Source organism: Saccoglossus kowalevskii, chromosome 14, assembly GCF_978046115.1.
Source record: "Saccoglossus kowalevskii chromosome 14, keSacKowa6.1, whole genome shotgun sequence".
Lineage (NCBI taxonomy): Eukaryota > Metazoa > Hemichordata > Enteropneusta > Harrimaniidae > Saccoglossus > Saccoglossus kowalevskii.
In genome coordinates, this window is record NC_140654.1 from 23,094,332 (window position 1) to 23,116,115 (window position 21,784).

Here is a 21,784-nt window from a genome sequence, read left to right on the forward strand (position 1 = left end):
CAGAATGCGAAGGCGTCGAATGACAGAGCGAATATGGGAACGACATGGCACTTTGTGGAATTGCATGGCGTGGCATTAAATTACATGCCAAATGGCATATTGTGTTGTGGAATTGCAATACAAATACTCGAGTCTCCCATCATAGAATGGCATGTTGATGCGCCAAGGGGCATAACATACCATATAAATGACATATTCTAATTTTGGCAGGAATACGACGCCATATATAATACCATTAATATACACAAATAGTAAGTCAATTCTCATACTATATTAAGTCAAGTAGTGATAAATTAATATAAAAAAACGTTATATTAGTATAGACAGAAGTCGAGGTAATTCCGTATAAGAGTACAAAAGCTGATTACAATGAATCGAGTCAGAAGGATACTAAATATCGCAACACTTATCAACATTTCAAAAAAACAAGCTTTGATTCTATTCGTTAAGAAATGAAAAACAATTCCAAGAAATTTGATCACGACATGGTTACAGATAGAACACGGTTCCCAGTGTTCAGAGTCTTTGCATTATATAGAAACTGTTTTTACTTTGGAAATACGTCAACACTACATGCCAATGTATATTAATTAAACCATTGCAGTGGGAAAATATGTTAATGGAATATATGGTAATTCGTGTAACAGTTTTAAATGTAAAAATAAACAATATTGACAAACGATTGAGAAAAAGAAAACAGAGTAACTTTCTTTCAGTAGTTATAGCTTTATATTAAAGAGTGGGGGTCGTCGCACAGCGCGTGTTTAATTAATGCTATATTAATTATGTTAATTTCATGTAAACAAACAATGTATTTTACACGCGTTGTGTACGTCACTATGAGACCCATTTCGAACACGACGAGACGCGACGACCGCCGCACTTCAAGTAGATTGCAGTACATCCAAGTAATAAGGTTTCATTGATAAAAAAAGTCTTGAGATATTCTTGTATATATATATATATATTCTTGAATTATATTTCCGGAGTTCAATGATCTACACATACGATTACAAACGTTGACTTTCCGTTCAACACAGGTACGAAATATTGCTCTATCTGTTATTAAATTTGCTATGTAAGCTGCAACACAGTTCAACCGCCTTGCACACATCTTCGTATCACATATATGGCCACCGTGACGACAATCACGACAACGAGTACACTCGCAATTGTTGCGAGGATAAACAATAGATTGCTAGATCGTTGTGGAAAGTATTTCATAGAAGCGGAGACAATGTTGGATCTGGGAGATTTGTTACCGCCGTCGTCAATAGCAACCACACAGAACACGTAAGTAATGTCACCTGTGGAAAGAATAATTACGTCATTATTACTAATTTCCATCATTGGGTCATATTAGGATTTGTTCATGGAAAAAAAAAACATGATCGAAACATTTTTCGGAGTTCGAGGAGTTCAACGCATGCGCAAGCTTACCCTGAGTGGGTACAACAATGTTAAAGACTTCAGTTTGTCCTGGTGATTTCGGTGACGACAAGACGCCCTCTACAAAAAGATCCTGTGTAGTATTCGTGGTATTTTCATAATTAGAAAACATGGCACTAAAATCAGTATCCATCCATATCTCGTAAGATGTCGCTGTGGAACACAATATATTAATAAAGTCAAACAACTTGAACCACTTCATGTCATATATATATACACCTCAATAAAAAAAGTATGTACATTATTTGACAGTTGAGAGTCCTGTCAAACACATTGCGCAACAGGTTTGCGAAAGAAATGTCACAAATTACTTTTAAAAAATGTAAAGGGGAGCTCATAATCTTAAATATGTGAAGCTAACAAGGTCGTGTTAACTTCTCCCTCTTTTGTAGGCAATAGTTAGCTTTCGGGAGGCAGCTGAGAAACCCACCAGAACAAATGCGCCATTTATTTTGCGAAAATTCCTTTAAATCAACTTTATAATTCTCACTATACACATATTGGAGTTGTATTTACTAATATTAAAAACAAAGTTTGTATAGTTGTAATTTCATCATATTTCATATAAACCTATTTTATAGTTGTCATGGAAATATTGATACAGCCACCGTCGGCGTCATTATCTTTTAACAGTTACTCAGTGGAGTAAGCTGATGCTTAACAAATATTCAAAAAGAGAATTATTAACCTTTGACTAATTGCAACATTCTCGTTGTAAAAAATTATATCAAATTTCGATATCTATCTTACGACTCAGAAAATTCAGATGTAAGCGGTAAAAATAACTCATCTGCGCATCGGACGTGCGTAGAAGATTTGGGATCACTTATTCATATCGACTTGACACACGGTGTACACGGCTATACGTGAATGCCAGCTGACTAATGCCGTACTTACGACATTTATGTAAATGACTTCAATAATTCGATTGATTTATAAACATCATTAATTTATACACAGTTTATAAAATATGTTCATGATTTAATTATCTTACCATTTCCAAAATCCAGATCATCCCCCGGTGCGGTGAATTGAAGCGTTATGTTTCTATCATCGTAGGATATTTTAGTCACTTGTAGATCAACGATTTTTGCAGGAGGGTACAGATCATTTAACCCTGCAAGTACACGAGACAGCAAATTGCATAATGATAGTAGATGACTTAAAGGCGGTGGTCGTCGCAATGTGTTGTGTTCGATATGGTCTCATTCGAATTATAGTGTTATTTTTTCATTAAATTCGAACGCGTGCTTGAAGCGCGAAGGTCTTCACATGTGCACATGCAAGAATTGAGTTCCACGCGACGAAAAAAAACAACCGCTAAAGCGCAAAAGCTTATGGGTAGAATGACACGCTATGGCCATCTGACGCATGCGCAGGTGACGACGACTCCCCCCCCTCCCAATGGGTACATTGGATAATCCAAGTTTTGTATGCAGCACGTCCAGAAAGACCCGTGTAAAACCATAATATTTCAACCTACCACTGCATGCGGAACTCCCATCGCATGTAACACTGCCCCCATTGGCAATTCTCTGAAATGTTCCGGTCGATTCATCTTCAGGTTGTTGTCCAGTACTCGGCAGGTCAGGATTTGTTATAGAGCCAAAACCTACCACTCTACTGGGACTAATTACAGTATCGTCTCCTGTATTCGTTACTTCAACCTAGTAATCAATTAATTTATATAAAGGTGAATTACATTGTCAGTGATTCATTCTGTTACACTATACAATATATTGTTTACTTAGTAGTTTATTTAAGCAATAACCCCCGCCGAAGGCGGGTATACCACGAGATATTGCACAATTCACGACATATATGCACGAGCCGCAGGCGAGTGCATATATGGAGTGAATTGTGCAATATCAAGTGGTATACCCAACTTCGGCGGGGGTTATTGCTATTATATTATACCAGTATATTGACAATTCGATAAAACTAGTAAAAAAAGAGTTTACTTTCATCTACTAAAAGATCATGATTATGGCCCTTGAACATGAATATTTATAAGAATAGTATGTAGTTGTACGCTGAATGCATACAAAAATTACATGCGCAACACAGTTCAAATTGAATACAAACTAATTTTTATTCCACATGAAAATGAAACATATCCACGTTGAATAGAGCAGCGTAAACACACAAATTAGCATAACAAAGGATGACCTTTCTAACCTTTTACTGACGCACAACGCGATTTGAAATACAGGGTCGTGTACAGTTTGGATCATTTAAACAACGGATTTTCCACGTTTTCATTCCGGTTTTTGTACAATTTGGACTGTAATTTGCCCATTGAAAGTACAGTTGTGAAATAAACCGGTTTTGTGACTCATCATACTACTTGTAACTGTGGATATTTGACGTTCAGCGGTACTTGGTTCGACCGAAATTTGAGACGCGGCGGGACGCGGTGTATCATGTACGGCGACCGGCACAGCGACCTCAGTTCCAACATCTGACCTGGATACCTTTGGTATAACCAAAGTTTTGTGACAGTATGACTGACAAGTTTTGTCGTTGTTCTGGGGTAAGTTTGATGGTGTAAGATCGGATTTTCGCATCGTTTTTGTGACACGTACATGATATGCCTTGTCTCAACTCCGGCCGAAAGACTTTGCACGCCGTCGCTCTAATACAGTGGTTGGTGAACACTCGTCACAAATCTGTAGCTTTCGAAATTACCTTCATCATCTCCTGTAATTTATTTACCCATAGTGGAGAATTACAATACCATATATCGTCGTCGAATCCTGCGTTGTCCCGTGTTCTTTTAAACAGATGGCAATTACCCGGGTGCACTGCAATTTTGTCAGCTGCCGCGCGCTACCGGACACCGGTTGTTATTGGTGGCATACATTTTTGCCTGTGACTCATAGTTTTTTGCATTTTTATGTCATTAAATCCCTCAATTATATCTTGTACTTAAAGATCATGTTTTCTTTGTTGGAAGTTCGCAATCCATCTCAAAGTAACAACACTGAGAACATAGCGTTCTGGCGTTCGTGCAGGCACCTCACGGTGTTGAGGGACGGTGGTTTAGGTTTGTGTGGCGAACAACAATCACCCAACGACCGACGCTCACAACTTGGATCCCACAATTAACAAAAAGCAATATTATAGTTATATAACGTTTCAGATGTTTTTAATTCAGTATTTTTTTCAATATTCTTCCAAAATTCAACCACTATATTTCCCTAAAAATCAAATAATACCGGTTTTAAGTATTTCCGTATTAAACCTGTAGTCAATTCATGTTCCAGGGCCACTTGGTTTAGCCGTGCATTATCAGCCAATATACCATGGATTGCATATGCAAATTTTGTGTTTGGACCAATCAAATCAATGGATTAACACCATCAATATACTGGTATAATATAAAAATAAATAAACGCTGCTCGGACTGATAAATATGATATATAGAAGATAATATTTGGTAATCGTAGTCCTAAATAACTATTAAAAACTATTAATAACTATTGTCTACTTGACCGCTGACAGCGCTTGTGTCTGGCAAACTGGACCGGACAGAAAGTAGAGTGCGCCTTCGTGTTAGAAAAATCTGTATTTAATCTCAGCTAAATTGACTTCATGTTACATTCACCGTGGAAACGTATCAGAGCACACGTTGATGTGTTTTATTTCGTTTAGAGTGAATACAGGATTATAGTTGGTATTCGACTCGGATTCTGTCAAGGTATGTTAGTGAGGCGACGGCGACGGCGACGGACGAATTAATAAACCTTGGCTGGCGAAGCTGCAAACCATTTCGACAAAAAACAGTGAGTCTAAATATGGCTGACGAAATATAGTTGAATTGTGTTTTTTTTAAGATATGTGTGACTATCAAGCGTGGTGTGGTTGGTGGATACGTCACTCTGACTGACACAGTAGCAAGACATGTATATAAACCGGAAGTCTCCAGTGATCAAATGTATTGTTGGCCACAAATCGAGTGACTAAATATTGGTGAACTGGACCCGTATCCTTATATTTTTTTAAATAATGGGAGGGGGGTATACCACCACTAAAACCCTCTGTGTGTATACACGTATATCCCATCATTGATAATGACGTCATAGTAAAGGTTCGCCCTTTATTCATTGTTATTTACTTATACCAGCTACTATGAGTTTACTATAAATGGCTTTCGTATCCATGATCACGTATTAATAGCATTCAAAGTAATTCCTAATTTTCGAGTTGTTAGTTTTCTACGGAATTCCGCTAGAGGGCGCATCCAAAATACCCGGATGACGAGCCTGAGTGGGGTTCTTACATGCTTAAATCAATAGATTGGAAAAGCAAAAAAGTTCCAGAACTCCGCAAATTTCTTCAGGATCGTGGTATAACTTGCAGCAATGTTCGTAAAGCTAAACTTTTTGAACTTGTTGAGTTAGCAAACGAGTTAAATGTTCGCCAAGAGTCAAACAATCGTCGTCGTACTGTAAAACACAGTGAGTCGACGATAACTCTGGTAGATCCGTGTAACGTAAAAACTTGGCAAAAAAACCTTCATACTTTGCCTTTGTTTGAAATAGCTGATATGTTCGCATATTTGTTGCATCGAAGTGACTGGACAACAGCCAGACTGAAAGAATATCGACTTGATAATGGTTATTTACTTTCCGTAAAGCTTCATCAGAATACAGAATTTATTTTCATTATGGCAGAGTGTAGTCGGCAATGATCCATGAAGGAAAATCCTTACAAGCCATGGTTTATTATTAAATCAAACTCTAAAATAGTTTCTGGTGTTTGTAACTGTGTAGTGTAAGTTTGATTTAATATGATTCACCAGGCGATCAGCGGATGCAGTTATCATAAATGGACACACGTTTTTTCCTTCCATAGTTATTTCAACTTCAACTTCGAAACAAATGCCAGCATAAGGATTCTGAACAAGAAGATCGATGTGGGAATCGGCAACGAGCGAATTTTCCATCAAATCTGGCTCAATGTTTTCGTTTGCGCTCGTCTCGGGAAGCTGACAGAGTCTTCGTTTTTCAATCGATGTATAACTGCGGTTCAAAGACGGCTGTCTCTAGTTATTGAACTAAAAAAAATACTGGCGCAGGATGGAAAATGCCGTGAACAAACCCAGGAATATAGTTTGGCGTACACTCAGGTTCCCGACGACGCATTCGAATCCACTGGCGTTAAGTATATTGCTTACAGCAGATGCCGCTCAAATTTCAACCCCACCACGAACGTTGAGCGGACTGTCATCCGGATACTTTGAGAACGCCCTCTATCGAATTTCGTGAGAAAAATAGTAACTCGGAAATTAGGTCTGTAAACTAGAACCATCGAAACGATTACGTAACTATTTACCTTGACACTGTATCTTTCGACCCCCGCAAAAGCAGTGAAATACGATGAGTAGACGCCGTCATCTTTCGTGATATCGGCGCCGCCACCGCTGTCAGCCATAATCAATTGGACCGAATCACCGCTTGGTCGTTCTACCGTGGCTACGACATGAGCATTCAAAACTGGTGTGATACCTGTAAATATAATGTGAGGTTATTACGAGGATACCTCAAAGTATGCACGAAGACAGTACAGCGGGAGTTTTTACAAAAGGATGACCATGAACTATAGTCTGTTAAATATAACAACCCACAAAAAGAACATACCTTTAGACACAGTTACATACAATATTAATTTCTCTGGAGGTGTGACGGTATTGGTACTCCATTCTGACGTCACTGTTATAGGATATTCACCTGGCACGCTGCTCTTTGATTGGACTGTCACACCCACGTGTTCTGTCGACATGGATGGATTTTTTATGGAGACATTCCACGTACCCACCTGATCAGGAGATGAAAAAACACGACAAATTAATGAATTTGCATACTAGTATTTATTTCTTTTTTGGTGTAGTTTTCATGGAATTTTAATCATGTGTAAAATCTTGGATGTTTTCTATGAAAAAAAACACAACAACAATAACTACACATTGCAAAACCGCACTAATTACTAATTCCCACAAACAATAATATGACAGAGGTTAGTACGAGGATACTGCAAAATATGCACGAAGGCATACTTTGCAGTATCTTCGTAATAACCTTATTATTTTACATCTTCTCCTCCCAGGAATACATCTCATGGGAATGCCGAAATCCGAAACGTTTAGAATAGATTTAGCGAACTTTTTTGTGTGGAGTCCGGTCAAACCCTGGGGGCAGCAATGTTTTTGCTTTTTTTTATCTATTACTAGTATCAGAGAACGCTTGCGCGTGTAATCGCTCCATATTTGGAATTTCCGTTTCCTAATATGGTAGGATAAAAATACCCAGAGCAATACCTTTAAATTACGGCACGCTGTAACTTATGACGTTATGGTGACAGATGTATAATAATAGCTAGTTATGTAACAAATGAAAATACAGATCTAGAGCCTCTGAGCTTGATTTATAATGGAAGGTAAGTCGACGTATATGACTGTTACAGACGCTGGCCTTTACATACGTGAAAAAAACGACTGTAACCTTACCTCGGCAATTCCCGGTACTTTAATCCGTAAAACTTTAAAAGTACTGTCCAAATCATAAAATGGCGAATTGTTATCAACGGTGCTCCCATTGGGGGCTTGTAACGTCACATCAATATCGGTCAATTGAAGGTAATTAAAGACGAGCTCCGTATTTATGCCAATTGATGCATCAATAACGAATGAGAAAACAAAAGTAGTACCACCATCAATAGCAATAGTATTACTGTAGAGGGGTATCGATTGCTGCAATACACCTAACAAATAATTAATAATAATAATAATAATAATAATAATAATCTCACCGCGGTGTAAATATTTTCTCCGCGGTTTAATATTTCTCACAACGGTTTTAATATTCTCACCACGTTGAAAATATTCTCACCGCGGTGTAAATACTGGTGAAAATGTCGAAAATTCGAAATAAAAGGCGAAAATTCATAATGAAAGCAAAAAACTACTTGAGAAAATTTCGGAAATAGGCAAATACAAGTGAAAATGCCAGAAATTGGGAAAATGGTCAATGGCCCTACTAAACAAATAATAATAATAATAATAATAACAATAATAGCACAACACAGATTATTCCATAAAGCAACTTCGATTTCTCATGGTAAAACTTTATTTACAGTACTGCTCTAACTTTGCAAAACACAATTTGTAATTACTCAGAAACTTGTTTTATTAAAATGGAAGTTGGATCTGTATCCCAGAGATCTCTGGGCGAGTTGGTCGCATTTTTTATTTGGTTATCGACTGCTAATATATTCCCTTTTTATCGCAACTAAATACTCTGCATGAGCACAATTTTCTAGCCGTGGTTGAGTCGCCTCTTTTTGCGAACAGGGTTATCACTGCAAGGACCAGTGAAAATATCCGCAATACGACTCCATGGCGTGCATCGGTGCTCATCAACGTCATGTGAGTGACGTTGCCGCTCTAATTCAGGCCTTTATCTGCGACGGTGTTAACGATATTTCACCCACCGACTGTTGCGAGGATTGGGATTGGAGTTGGTGCAATAGTTACTACTATTATATTCAACATCGAAACACAAAAAAACAACAACATTCCAAATAAAATGTTTCTCGGTCGCAAACATGCCGGCCATCCTAGATACGGCTGGACATGGAATTAGTATGGTGTGGTGTAGTGTAGTGTAGGTCAGATATTTGTATAAAATTACATTTGTGTTTCGAGCAATTAAGTTTGTGTTTCATGAATTTAAAGATCTGTTTCGTGAATTAAAGTTTTGTCGTGAGAAGAAAAAGTTTTGTTATGTAAATTAAACTTTATTAATCAAGTTTGTGTTGCGGAAAGTAATAGATGATGTGACGCCATGGGCAACGTGCGACATTGCCCACAATCCAATGCGCTCTTCTAATAGAAATCACAAGTATGAGGTTTGACCTGGGCGCGACCTGTACTAATTACCGCCGGTGACTCCTTCGATAACTTTCAATCACCCAAAAAATACCTAATTAAAGCTTGATAACTTCTCAGTTTATACTCGTTGATCTGCACAACAGCCAACGTCGCCATCTTTGTTTATATAAGACCCATATATCTAGCGAATGCATGGGGCGACGGCTACCACCCTTTAAGCGATTGTGAATTAAGTGCTGCTGTGTTGGCATTAATCAATATCCAGACATGTCGGCGTCTGGTAGTGTTCTTAAATGATACATCTCAGCTACATAAGTAGCCTGACAAGTTGGCATAGGTGGCGCGCCCTGGACTGCTGCGATCCACTTACGTTTTGAGTATGTGAACGAAATATAAAAAATAGTAACTTACTTTGCCCTCTCGTGGCAATGGCGGCAAAAGCTTCATTTAAAGCATTAGACGTGGCACTCTCAGAATAAAAGAAAGCCCTTCCTCCTGTGGATGTTGGTAACAGTTCCAGGTTAAGGGATGCTTGTTCACTAAATGCAATTACGTCAACACATATACCTTTCGCAATGAGCTAAAAAAGAGAAGTATTTAAAATATGGCAAACACATAAGCTACTTAACTTGCTCTATAAACCATCAAAAGTAAGTAAATGGCTGATTGGCAGCCATCTTGTTTGAACGAATGTAGTTCAACAGAGCCATATCTCACACATGCCCAATGAATTTTAAACTTCACACATACATAACACACTAGGTTTTACATATATTGCGTCTATAGTACAAATGGGGGCTATGTCATTTACAATGACTTGTAATTATGTATTTAAATGCCAGGCTAGCTTTCGTGTCAATAAGTTGATCTGCGCATGCGATAACAAGATATTGCGCCACCAACGACAGGCATATTCCTATTTTTTGTTGTTTCGAATAAAAAAACATATCTAAATCAGTAAAAAAATGAACTTGACCGATGGACTATACTAGTGTGCCAGCACGATGACTTGCTCACAAATTACGACGTTAGTTTTTAGCCTTCAGAATCTGCGAAACGGATAAATAAGATAAACATGATATCAAATTCTCGGCGCTACTAAATGCGCTTTTGTTCAAATTCGATATTGTAGGGTCACTAAGGTGATATAAATGATTACGCCTTTTTAATAGCTCGCGCCCTCTAGTGACAAAGCTTATTATCGAGGTAAATGTGTGCCACTAATTCCGTTCAAACCGTCTATATTCTTTTTATGTGTAGCCGTCCTATACTGACGATTCTGTTGTTTTGAGATTTTTTTTTCATTCTAGGCAATGAACGACTACATAACCAAACTCAGTTGTCGATTTGAACGACATTGTAATTTTGACGTCACAGAAATATTTCGTCACTGGAGGGCGCGACTGATAGCTCAATTCTGTTGTTGAAAAGCCATTTTCACTGATTTTGAATGTAAAGTATGGAAATAAGGTATATTCACTAGATTTTAAGTATTTTACGGCATCGTTACTAACAAGCATGCACATTATGTTTCTATTGTATACGATTTGATGTCTGATATTTTCCCCTAGGGTCCCTTGCTAGACAATCGATGACTCTGATTCAGACTGAGGCTTTGGGCTGATTGGTCACATGCAATATTCTCATTTACTGCCCAAAATCTAGTTTTACATGACAACTGAGGTAAAAGACGGGGAATTATTTTTGTTACAGGACTGCAATACCATACATCTAATAAGTGCCTTAATGAATATGACTTGTAATTTTATATATGAATTTGTACTCGACAAAATGTGAATTGACTCACATATACTTACAGTAGGTATGACTTCGGAAATATATGGAGATGTATTTTCTTCGCCGTCACTCACAACTAACAAGCAACCACCAAGTCTGCTGATGTCACCGTCTTGCAAAACCTCAATCCCCTTTAACAGCCCTAGAATTGCGATTGATTTTTAATTGCAGTATTATCATTGCACATTTTTATAGTTCAATATTAAATTGATGGTTGTATTGGAAATTCAAGAAGGAAGTAGGTACCGTTGCCGATTATTGAATATATAGTGTTCGATATATTTTTTTAAAGCCACTTACTAAAATATGAAAAAAAAAACATTGGGAAATGTACTAAAATAAGAAATTATGGCCTATAAGGTATAGGTCGCTATATTGTTATCTGACTTGGGCATACCGCCGTGCCATCTAGCGAAGTGAAAGGGAAGCCGTTCCAATGCCGTTACTAGCGTCGATATTTATTTTGTTATCTGTGGTAATCTGTCATCAAAACTTTTAGAGATTTACCGCAATCCAAATGACGTACGACGACACAACCAAACCGTGTTGTTGATTTTAACGATTTTAACGCTTGGTCGTAGAACACTTAATGAAAGGTGTATTGCAATAAACTATTATACGGGATTTTGTATATGCTTACTAGAGAATCTAGTGGAAAATCGGTGAAAGGATTTCAAGCATTCAAATGAGAACGCCCATCCACGGCTTCTAACGCTCTAGTGGCCAGGAAGCTGTAGGGCTAGTTAATCAAAATTGAGAGATTTGGAATAGGAATATCCAATACCACTTCCCTCTTGCGCCGAAGCACTCATGTGACGTCAGACAGGCGTGAGCAATATCGTTCAAATATATAACTTTGAGAAGACGTTTAAAATATAATAAATCTGTATAATGAACAATATTTTTATTGACGGAAGACCACAAATTAAAATAAAACAATATCTACTCCATGATCTGCAACAATAATTCCCGTTTACGTCACGGAGGACATCGGTCGCTAAGGGGCCCAACTTATATTAAGCTTGCAACGTGGTTTTGACAGTTAAATTTGAAGTAATTGATAATAAACGCTGCCAACTCAACCAAGTTTATAGAAAACTCGCTAATTATCAAGTTCTTTTCAGTTGTAGATTGTCTAAATCACGGTTCGTGTATGGACCGTCATTCACAATTATTCCGAACAACAACAAATGACGTCCCATGTCATACGTCACAAGCGACGATAACAACGCACGCTAAAATCGCGAAGGCTCATGGGTAGACATTTGCTTGTAAACAAGGACACGCTATGGCCGTTTGCCGCATGCGCAGGTGACGACTAAGACTCCCCTGCTTTAAACGGGGGCGAAGTACATCCATGCCCTCAATAAATTGTTCTGGTACTATAACTTCAAATTCATGACGAGATACACAATGGAGAAGATAGGGATTGTTCAATACCAACCTGCACCAATGCTTGTTGAACCATCCGTGGTTGTCGGTATTAACGCCGATAACTGTGCTCGTGTGCTCGCATCAATAGTTACTAATTGTGATAAAGTAGTAGCAGAATCGCTAAATTCAACCATTCCGAGTTCATCGCCGTTGCTTACCCAATCTGTAATGTAGATGTTAACGACCTGGAAAGACAACGCAATCTGATTAGTAGCACGAAATGCGTGATATGTCTGGCACGACATGCATGAAGGGTGTGTAAGTATTTTGTAAAACATAGAAGGATTGTTTACACCAGAAACTTTATTTCAGATACCATGTTATAAGTTAATTTGTCAAACTCGTAAAGAAACTGATGACGGGACGTTGTCATATACATTCACACACATTTATAGTGTTATCAAATTCAGTGCATTGATGCGTTCAACGAAAACAAATATATGCATTCTAAGAGCAATTTACCAATAAACATGATATGTTTCGATTCAGTGTTAAATGATTATGAGATTGTATATTTTGTTTGTTTGCTTGTAAATCAGAAGACAGTATTATGTGAAAGACACATTTCAATAAATGTTTCGTGGATATTAGCCCCAAACTCGCTGCAAATATTGATTTCGTTCCTGATTTTACAAACTATCTGTCAAATAAAGTGAATAAATAATTTTCTCTGAAATTTGTCTCAATACTTTTATAGATATTGAACATGACAATTTGTAGTTCGACATATAACAGATTTTGCTTCACATATTTGTCCAAAACTTGCTCATCTCGTAAACATTTTATTCAAGTTTTCCTGCTAGAGTTTTGTTATCTATAAATTACAAATAATTAGCAATATATCCGAAAAAAACAAAGAACATATCTTTTCTTGAATTTCAAAATATTGTCATTATTTAGCCTAGCAACTACGATTATTAATCTCGGTAAAGGTTCATTTGAACTGGCTATATTAATGGATTTTAAGAAAGTCTTTGATATCATTGGCCATAATTTTTTTATAAAAACAAATGGACTATTATGGATTTAGGGAAGAAGCTTCTGGGTTAAATTTCTAATAGAACACAGAATGTTAGGGTGAATAAATACAACCTTTGGATTTTGTACAATTTGCATAACAACGAAACAACGATAATGTACTCTAACACACATTAGTGATGTTATATAACTGCCTTATTCAGCTGAATGAAAGTGAATGTGTTGCATAGAATTGTTGGGTCATGCAAACAAATTAATTCTGACACCCATTTTCATATTGCAGAAAAAAGTCGTCAAATTTGTTTTCGAATTCAGATTCACTCTTTAAATTGTGCACTTGTTTTTTGATATTCGATTTATAACATGATAATTTAGCAAAAAGTGGATTTGACAATAAAATTATGCCAATTAAATATGTAACACAAGATCAGCCCTCAAATCGAATTTATTCGATAAAAGGCCAAATCCTTGTCACTGTAAATATAGTATAATTTCCAGTGTTACTCCTCTTTGAAAATTTTACCTTATAAATTGACTGTGCTATAAGTGACAAATACAATGTTTTAATACAAGCCCAATGCATGGGTTAAATATATACCCTTTCGTTCAATGCATTATGGCTATATACCTTCGCGTACTGTGTCATGAACACATAGGTTGACGACGACGTTGTCGGGCGCACAAGAAATGATTACGTGTACTATCTTGCGTGGGAGTGTTCTATTCTCCCGTACTGTGTATTGATAATAGGACATCAAATATACATGTCAAACATACTTGTCCCAACTTTATGATTCGTTCGCCAGCCATACTTCCTGAGACATCCAGTACCATTGCAATTCTGCTGCCCCGCTGTTTAACAAAACGGAACTCAGGGACAGTCACATCACATCCAGCTCTTGGTGGGTTAGCGCCGTCAGCAAAGTCTACGTGTTCTCGCATTATCTATTGAGGGTAAATGATACCATACAATGTTATCGAAAGAAACAAATACACACACAAGCAGTGGCGGATCCAGAGGGGGGGGGGCAGGGAGGGGATGGCCTCTCCCAAACGCATGATGATTCATATCATCTGGATTACGCATAGCTTCTCTGCGATTTACGCTCCGTATATCTTAAGCGAAGCTTAGACCCCCCAAATACATTTTGCTGGATCCGCCACTGCACACAAGCAAACAAGCGAGCGAGCGAGTGAGTAAACAAGCAATCTAGGCAGCCACTCAACAAACAAACGAACTTATCAACAAACAATCATGCAAGCAAGCTGGCAAGCAAACAAAAATGCAAAACAAGACAAGCAAACGGTAAGCATGCAAACGATAAATAACTTGCCTCCCACACGCTCTTCTCATCACAGAGTTTATTTTGTTTACTCGGGGACTCAACATTATGAATACTTCCAGCCGTATCAGCAAAGGTTTTGTTGTCACAAAAATGGATAATCTGAAAGAGAAACACACGCAGTTATGGCAAAATGTGGATCCATAAAATATGAATAAATCATAAATCATGTCATATTACTCGCATACTTAATTAATTAATTTGAGTGCGTAACTTAGATATAATATACATAATATATATACAATGTCCGTATGTACGTACTTGTGGTAGGTATTGTCGGTACATAAGCGAACCTGAAAATGCTGTTGAAACATTTGAATCGTAAAAATAACAATCATCTTCAGGATAATTATTAATGTATGCACAGTCTGCTCTAGTAAACCGATTCTTCATTACGCCTACAACAATAAAAGGGTTAAAAATGTCAGGATATTAATTGACAGCTGACACATAATAAATGTCACAGTTTCTCAGATTGTATTGTAATCTTACTTTTATCGATTACGACACAATGTCTGCAAAATCAGTTAAAACTGATGGTAACTTTAAATATCACAAAACCTTAGAAATAGTTTTAATATTTAGGCTGTAAACTCTTACAAGTGAGATAAATTCAATAATGTATCGAAACAATGGCAAAAGCTCCTATGAAAGAAAAAGAAATTGTCAAAATTGTCTAAGAAGGCAGCCAAACGACGTGACTGATTACAATTATTTCATTTTCTCGTAAAAATTAAACCATAGATACTACATGCAAAATTAAAGGGCTAATTCGATTAGTAAAAAAGAACCATAGTAAACAAATTCTTTGAATTTTTGCTATTTTTGTAAATTCAGCATGGCGACCAATTGACATGAATTATATTCTTGCTGTCTCAAGGAGATTCAACGTAGCAAATTTCAATCAGCATAAAGCTAATTTCCGCTTAGAAATTTGAGATGGCACCAAACCACCACGTGGCCAATCATAAAGAGTTTTACAAAGATATATAGATAGATAGATAATAGATGTTAAACACAACATTTCAGATCAATGCATTCAGTGGTTATGAGGAAGAATATTTTGAAGAGTTATGGTACCGGATTACTTTTAGAATTCACTGCTAATTTAAACAAGTTGGTGATGTTTTGAAACATACACAAAATGTGGGATACACACACATTCAGCAGGCGCACGCGTGATAATAAAATAAATGCGATATTTACTATATGGGGGCCGCCATCTTGAATGCGGCATAAAACTAAATAAGAGACAAGTTGTGAAACGCGTTTTTCAAATTCCTACAAATCAGGACAAAAATACCAAACTTTCACAGAAATACGATCCGTTCGGAGTAATATTAAGGCGACCGCTAACAAAATTCGGCCGATTTTGTTGTTTTTGTGTGGAAAAATCCCTTAAATACGAACACCTAATTACACGAATAACATAGAACACTTTCCCGGGGTATTTGAAACCGAAATTGTCATCTAACTGTAAGACCGTCGTTGATTGGCCGCTGAGCTGGAATGACAATTTTTGGTTTGATATTGTATCGTGTTGTGAATTTGTGTACACCATACAATTGACATACTTGTGAACCCGCCACTATATTACTATCTCAATGACCTCAAACGACCAGTGACCCCTATGACCTGCGCAACTAACCATACCTCAGTATCATTCTATAGAAGGGGTGAATGGTAATATGCAGCTTCAGTAAAATTGAAAAGGGACGCAACATACGATATTACCAGTCGTTGATTGAGTTGCTAGTGTATATACACACTCATTCATCGTCATAGTTACGGTTATGTCAAAATACATTGTATTTACTTGGAAAAAGTGAGTCAATAAATCCGTGAAGTTTTCAGTCGGCTTTTTATGTAGGCTGCAAGCACACGGTGAAACACGGGGGGGGGGGTGACTCCTGGATTGAGCAACACTACTACATATTCACTCAATGGGCTTAGATTTGTCAGTTGAGATCAGTGATGATCAGGTGATTAAGTAGCAACTAGAAATTTAAGCGTTTTTGATTTAAAGAAATAAAGGCTTCTACGCATAGTAGGGTAAAACGAGAGCGAGTGAACCTAGTAACTTTCAAATCTCAGTACACAGGTATGTTATTTTCTAAGGCGAAATGACCAAGTACTTTTTTGTCTAAACCGACGCACACGAGTTTTGTTCAAAGCCGAAACTCATGATTATTGTTTGTGCGACAGAGACATGTATATTTCACTTGAGTACACACATTTGTTTACCATAAGCCAGACTTTCTTTCAAATTCACAATACTAAAGTGTTTAGTGCAACAACGGACCAGGTACAATTATACATATATTGTCTTTTTTTATATAAAAACAGGACCGGCACAAATTGAAGTATTTTGTTTCTTCAACTGGATCACGTTATTTGTTCAGATACCGTGTTTTTGGATTGTGAAGAACTTTATTCAAATAAAATAAATACAGTTGTTACCGTCTCTGCTATTCAAGATTTTAATTAAAATCAAAATCTCAATGCAAATGAAAATGTAAATCAATTATAAGTAAATATCTAAATTTCAAAATCTTACTGCAAGACAACAGCTCAAATTAAAATCAATTTTCGATTGAAAATACAGATAATTGTAAGGTAATTGAAACAGCGTAGCTGCCACCCCACTCCGTTGTCATGGTTAATTCTTGTCAAATCAATCAAACTTTCAGTTTCATTTGATTACGTGTTTAAAACGCTATAGAATCAAATCCTATTGGTATAACGTCAGTGAGTAGTTTTTAAATATAATAGGTAACCTATCACGACCTTTACCAAGAGTGACCTCGGTATTTATATAAATGAAAGGTAGTACAACTCGGCATTGTACAAATGAAACGACACGTATCACTCGTTACTGTTCGCTGAATTGCTTTACCTGGAAAGCTTGAGTCAGTGTTTTATATATACTTATTAGGAAATAATATTATATTGCTCCTCGTTTTTATTTTGTGATTGCCTATTAAAAAAAAATCACTTGAGCTGATTTAAAGTACATTGTAAACAGATTTAGGATTACAAGTCTTCGTAATACAAAACTTAAGATAATCCCCAAATCGGATTAGAATGAACACTGCCATTAATTACCAAGTTCCTAACAGCTCCTTAGCACGGGCTAAGAGGTCAAATACCTTAGCTAGTGCTAAGAAAACGCTTAGCATGGGCTTAGAAACGCTAGGTACGGATTAAATCTGGTCCGTTTTAAGACCATGTCCAGATCCTTGGAACGGGCTAACGACTCGAGTGAACGTGAACGCTTAGCTCGCGCCCAAAACTCCATTCAACGTTCATTTGGATGATTTACTATTATATTCATAACTATTCATTTCGTTATGCCATTTCTGACATGACAACCAATGCGAACACGCGAGACTCAGTACTACTTCCTGCTAACCACTCCCCCGCCCGTGCGGGAACGCAATTAGGTCTATTGATATTGAAACATATGAGATTAGCTTAAATCTTAGCTTACTAATATGATAGTACAAGTATTTATCTGCTTCAAATATGTTTTAAATTTTTTTTTTTTTTTAATTATTACATATATTATTAATTTATTGGTGCCTTTAATTGCAATATTTATTTGTATAATGATCGACTTTTAACTCCACTGTCGACAGTGTATTGCGTAGTATCCATCTGTTGTTAGCGCCTTCCATTTGTTCACTAAGTTTCCGGCTTTCCTTTGATGTTTGCTTATTTTTGCTTTCATACACACGTTAATAAAAATTATCTCCCGACATTGTTTTATGCTAAGAAAATGTAAATAGAAATATTGACTGTTTGTTAAAAGGTTAGTTCGATCGAGCAAGTATCACTGCCGTCAACAGATTCACATATTTGGTTAGGATAAAACAAACTTTATTTCGACTACGAAGTGTTAGAATTTACGCCGCCGGTCGGCCGTTCATATATGTGGTAGTCGTGAATTGTACAATATCTCGTGGTATACCCACATTGGGTGGGCGGGGATGTGCCATTGCATTAGTGTTCATTATATTTTGTGCAATTTCATTGTGTTTGTACCACGAAAACACATTTTCCTATTTTAAGAACTGGGTGCCTACAATACATAATCAAAACGCTCGACGCAAGACCTATTGCAGGTGTCAACAATTGCATATTCCTCATGACTAGAAGTGAATCAACGTCACGAGCATTACAGCTAAGTAACCAACGAACCCGAAACTTAACTATTGTTCTTCTAAGGGAACTAGGGATGTAAAAGCTGAACTAAAAGGCCGCTAGCTGGCCACATTGTTTAGGATTACGGTAAAACAGCGAATAATATTATAATTGAAGTACTAACAAGATTAGAACGATTTTAAATACTGCTTCTTGTTATTTTTTGCATCTACTTTACAAGTCGTGATGCTAAACAAAACACCAAAGATAATTCAAATATAAATAAATGTATGCACCAACCTTTTGGCCGCGTAATTTGTCGCCAATATAAACGGAGAAAACGACCGACATACAATACCTGTGACTGCAGTAGAACACCTAGTGGCTTCTATGCCACCGTTACCAGTTGAATAGAAATAAGGAGCGCCAGTATTGCCGCCAGGGTATTCATCATATACACCATATCGTAAATGACCCCATTCGTGTACTATTGCCTGAAAAATCAATAAAAATTTGTACTTATGAAATGCAGAGTATGATTCTAAAATGGGGAAAATGGCAGAGCAAAAAAGTTAAGTGTAATGTTGTGCAAATGTAGTTCCAATATATTTGTCTCTGTGAGGCACGCCGATCCAATTAGGACGCAGTACATATTCTGTACATGACGTACACTTGAGACACATCTATGTACTGTATGTTGTGTATGGCAAGCTGTGTGGGACATTTCAATGTATTAAATCTTATACGACACGCATGGTTGCCGAACACCCGACTATTATACAACATGGACGCAATAACCGATGTTTTAAGAAAATAAAAAATGCGATACAGGAAGTATTTTTTTCTCGACATATCAATAAAATGCCCGATCAATATGAACACCCGGCAAAAGCCGTGACTTAAAAACATTAAAATTTCGGTCACAGTAACAAAATAAGTGTCACTGGCGCATCTTTGTAATAAGTTTCGCTATTTTTTTCACTTGTTCATGTAACTTATACAGTACGCATAAAACATTATTTATTTACACAAACGACGACTGTGATGTTTAAACCTCACTGAATAAATCGCAGTTGATTTATAATACATACGTGTTCGTAAGAACCATAGATGGCAGCAATAATTGGATCCTTGAGATATTTTGTTGTGAGATGCATATAATCGCCAACTTCTCCACACGGTGTAGGTTTCATTACGTAAGGTCCATGGTGAATACCGCCATCAATTCGGATATCACTAGTGCCATATGTCTCGAATTCCTGCGTTTCATACTCGGCGTTATCAGTCCAGGACCGCGGAACGAGGATACTTATACTCTTGAAATATGCACGATATCTGTTGAGAAAAGAGAGTGTCTTAGATATATCTGGAAAAAAGTGCGAAATATTACCAAAGAACAGGATATAAAGAGAGCATACACAAGACGTATGTGTTATCACCATCGGGATATATCTTCTTTTATAGCTACGTTGCTAGTCTGACAGAACATTAGGTTTAAAATGGGGTCTTGGTTTTCCCCTATACAGTTGCACATCTGTACCATGCGTGTACAGTTATCGAGTAACCCCAGGCTTCATCTACTAGTCTCAAAACACAAATGAACTTTATAGTATTATTACAGAGTACAACTGTAATACACTGATAAATAACACTCTTTATGAAGTCGATAGTTTCTAGTTGGCACTCTACATATATATCCAAGCCTAGACACGGATCACAATTCGTGTATAATTTTTGGCCCGAGCATGCCTGAAGTGTGAATATAGCTTCCGCTAAGAAAGAGTATTCGTCTACTGAAAACATGTACTCGATCGGTAGTGCTTATTTGTCTGTAGAAACGACATCTTAAGAAAAGGGAATGAGGAATGGTATTGTAAATATTTGCACCTTTCGTTAATGGCATGATGTATGCATGTACGTGCATCAATCTTTCACGCACTGAAAGAAACGTGATTTACTGTTTGTTAACTGGGATGATTGTACACCTCTCCCAATCTACGCCATTTTGTCACGGAAACGCCATGCAGCTTGACGTCGTAACATAAAAAAACATGTGCTTTGCCGAACTTTGATTTTGTTTTTATCGATTACATAAACTTTACACAATTTCAAGATCGTAACTCATCTTCCCCATAATGGCTCCAAGTATTTTTTTATATAAAAATTGCCTTTATGTCCAAATTAATTAGTAGTTGTCAGTACACCACTCGAGAGTTGGTAGTAGTGACCACAGAAATAACCATAAACATAAACGCTACCTTATATACTAGAAGTTCACAAAATGAGAGAAACATATGAAAAGAAAGATTTTAAAATACTGATTGGTGAAACATTACCTGGTTATCTCGCAAAGAAATGCTGAAGCGCCGGTGAAAACTTCTTGAATCCTGTCCAGTAGGTCCAAGTCTTCGGGAACGGTCTCTTCAATTGCGATCACTATGTTGTGGTATTCGTTGTTAATTAGCTTTACTCTGGTATGACTGACACTGTTAACTGCATACATCATACAAGCAAGGATGACACCTATGTATACACTCGATGTTGTCCCTAACCGAATCATTATGTTTAGTAGCCGATAATCAACTGACTGTGAATAGTTTCTTTCTTGGTGGAATGTAGTTACACACTTCTTGGAAACGCGTGACCAATTGTGAATAATATAGTCGTACCATGTGACAGCATAAATAAATAGAACTCGGTGACTTGTAATACATGAGTAGATCCTTCAGTAACTATGCGTTATGCTGTT

General features: G+C 37.1%; 1 protein-coding gene across 1 annotated transcript; it reads right to left on the reverse strand.

Moving 5' to 3' along the window:
* Positions 1–293: 293 nt before the first annotated feature.
* On the reverse strand, positions 294–21,643 carry LOC102804575 (calcium-activated chloride channel regulator 1-like). Its single transcript, XM_006813293.3, has 16 exons — positions 21,372–21,643; positions 20,127–20,370; positions 19,394–19,529; positions 15,154–15,290; positions 14,884–14,994; positions 14,327–14,494; positions 12,582–12,756; positions 11,158–11,279; positions 9,752–9,920; positions 7,958–8,211; positions 7,092–7,269; positions 6,787–6,959; positions 2,933–3,116; positions 2,444–2,566; positions 1,441–1,602; positions 294–1,307 (listed from the first exon to the last, which is right to left on the reverse strand). The coding sequence occupies exons 1-16, from the start codon at positions 21,593–21,595 to the stop codon at positions 1,096–1,098; spliced, it is 2,772 nt and encodes a 923-aa protein (XP_006813356.2). The 5' UTR covers positions 21,596–21,643; the 3' UTR covers positions 294–1,095.
* Between the last annotated feature and the right edge of the window lie 141 nt (positions 21,644–21,784).

Coding starts and splice junctions, on each gene's coding strand:
- LOC102804575 (XM_006813293.3), bottom strand. CDS start 21,595: ATGATTCGGTTAGGGACAACATCGAGTGTATACATAGGTGTCATCCTT. Junction 19,530..20,126: donor TCTATGGTTCTTACGAACAC/GTATGTATTATA, acceptor TTGATTTTTCAG/GCAATAGTACACGAATGGGG. Junction 11,280..12,581: donor TTCAACAAGCATTGGTGCAG/GTTGGTATTGAA, acceptor TCGCAATTCTAG/GGCTGTTAAAGGGGATTGAG.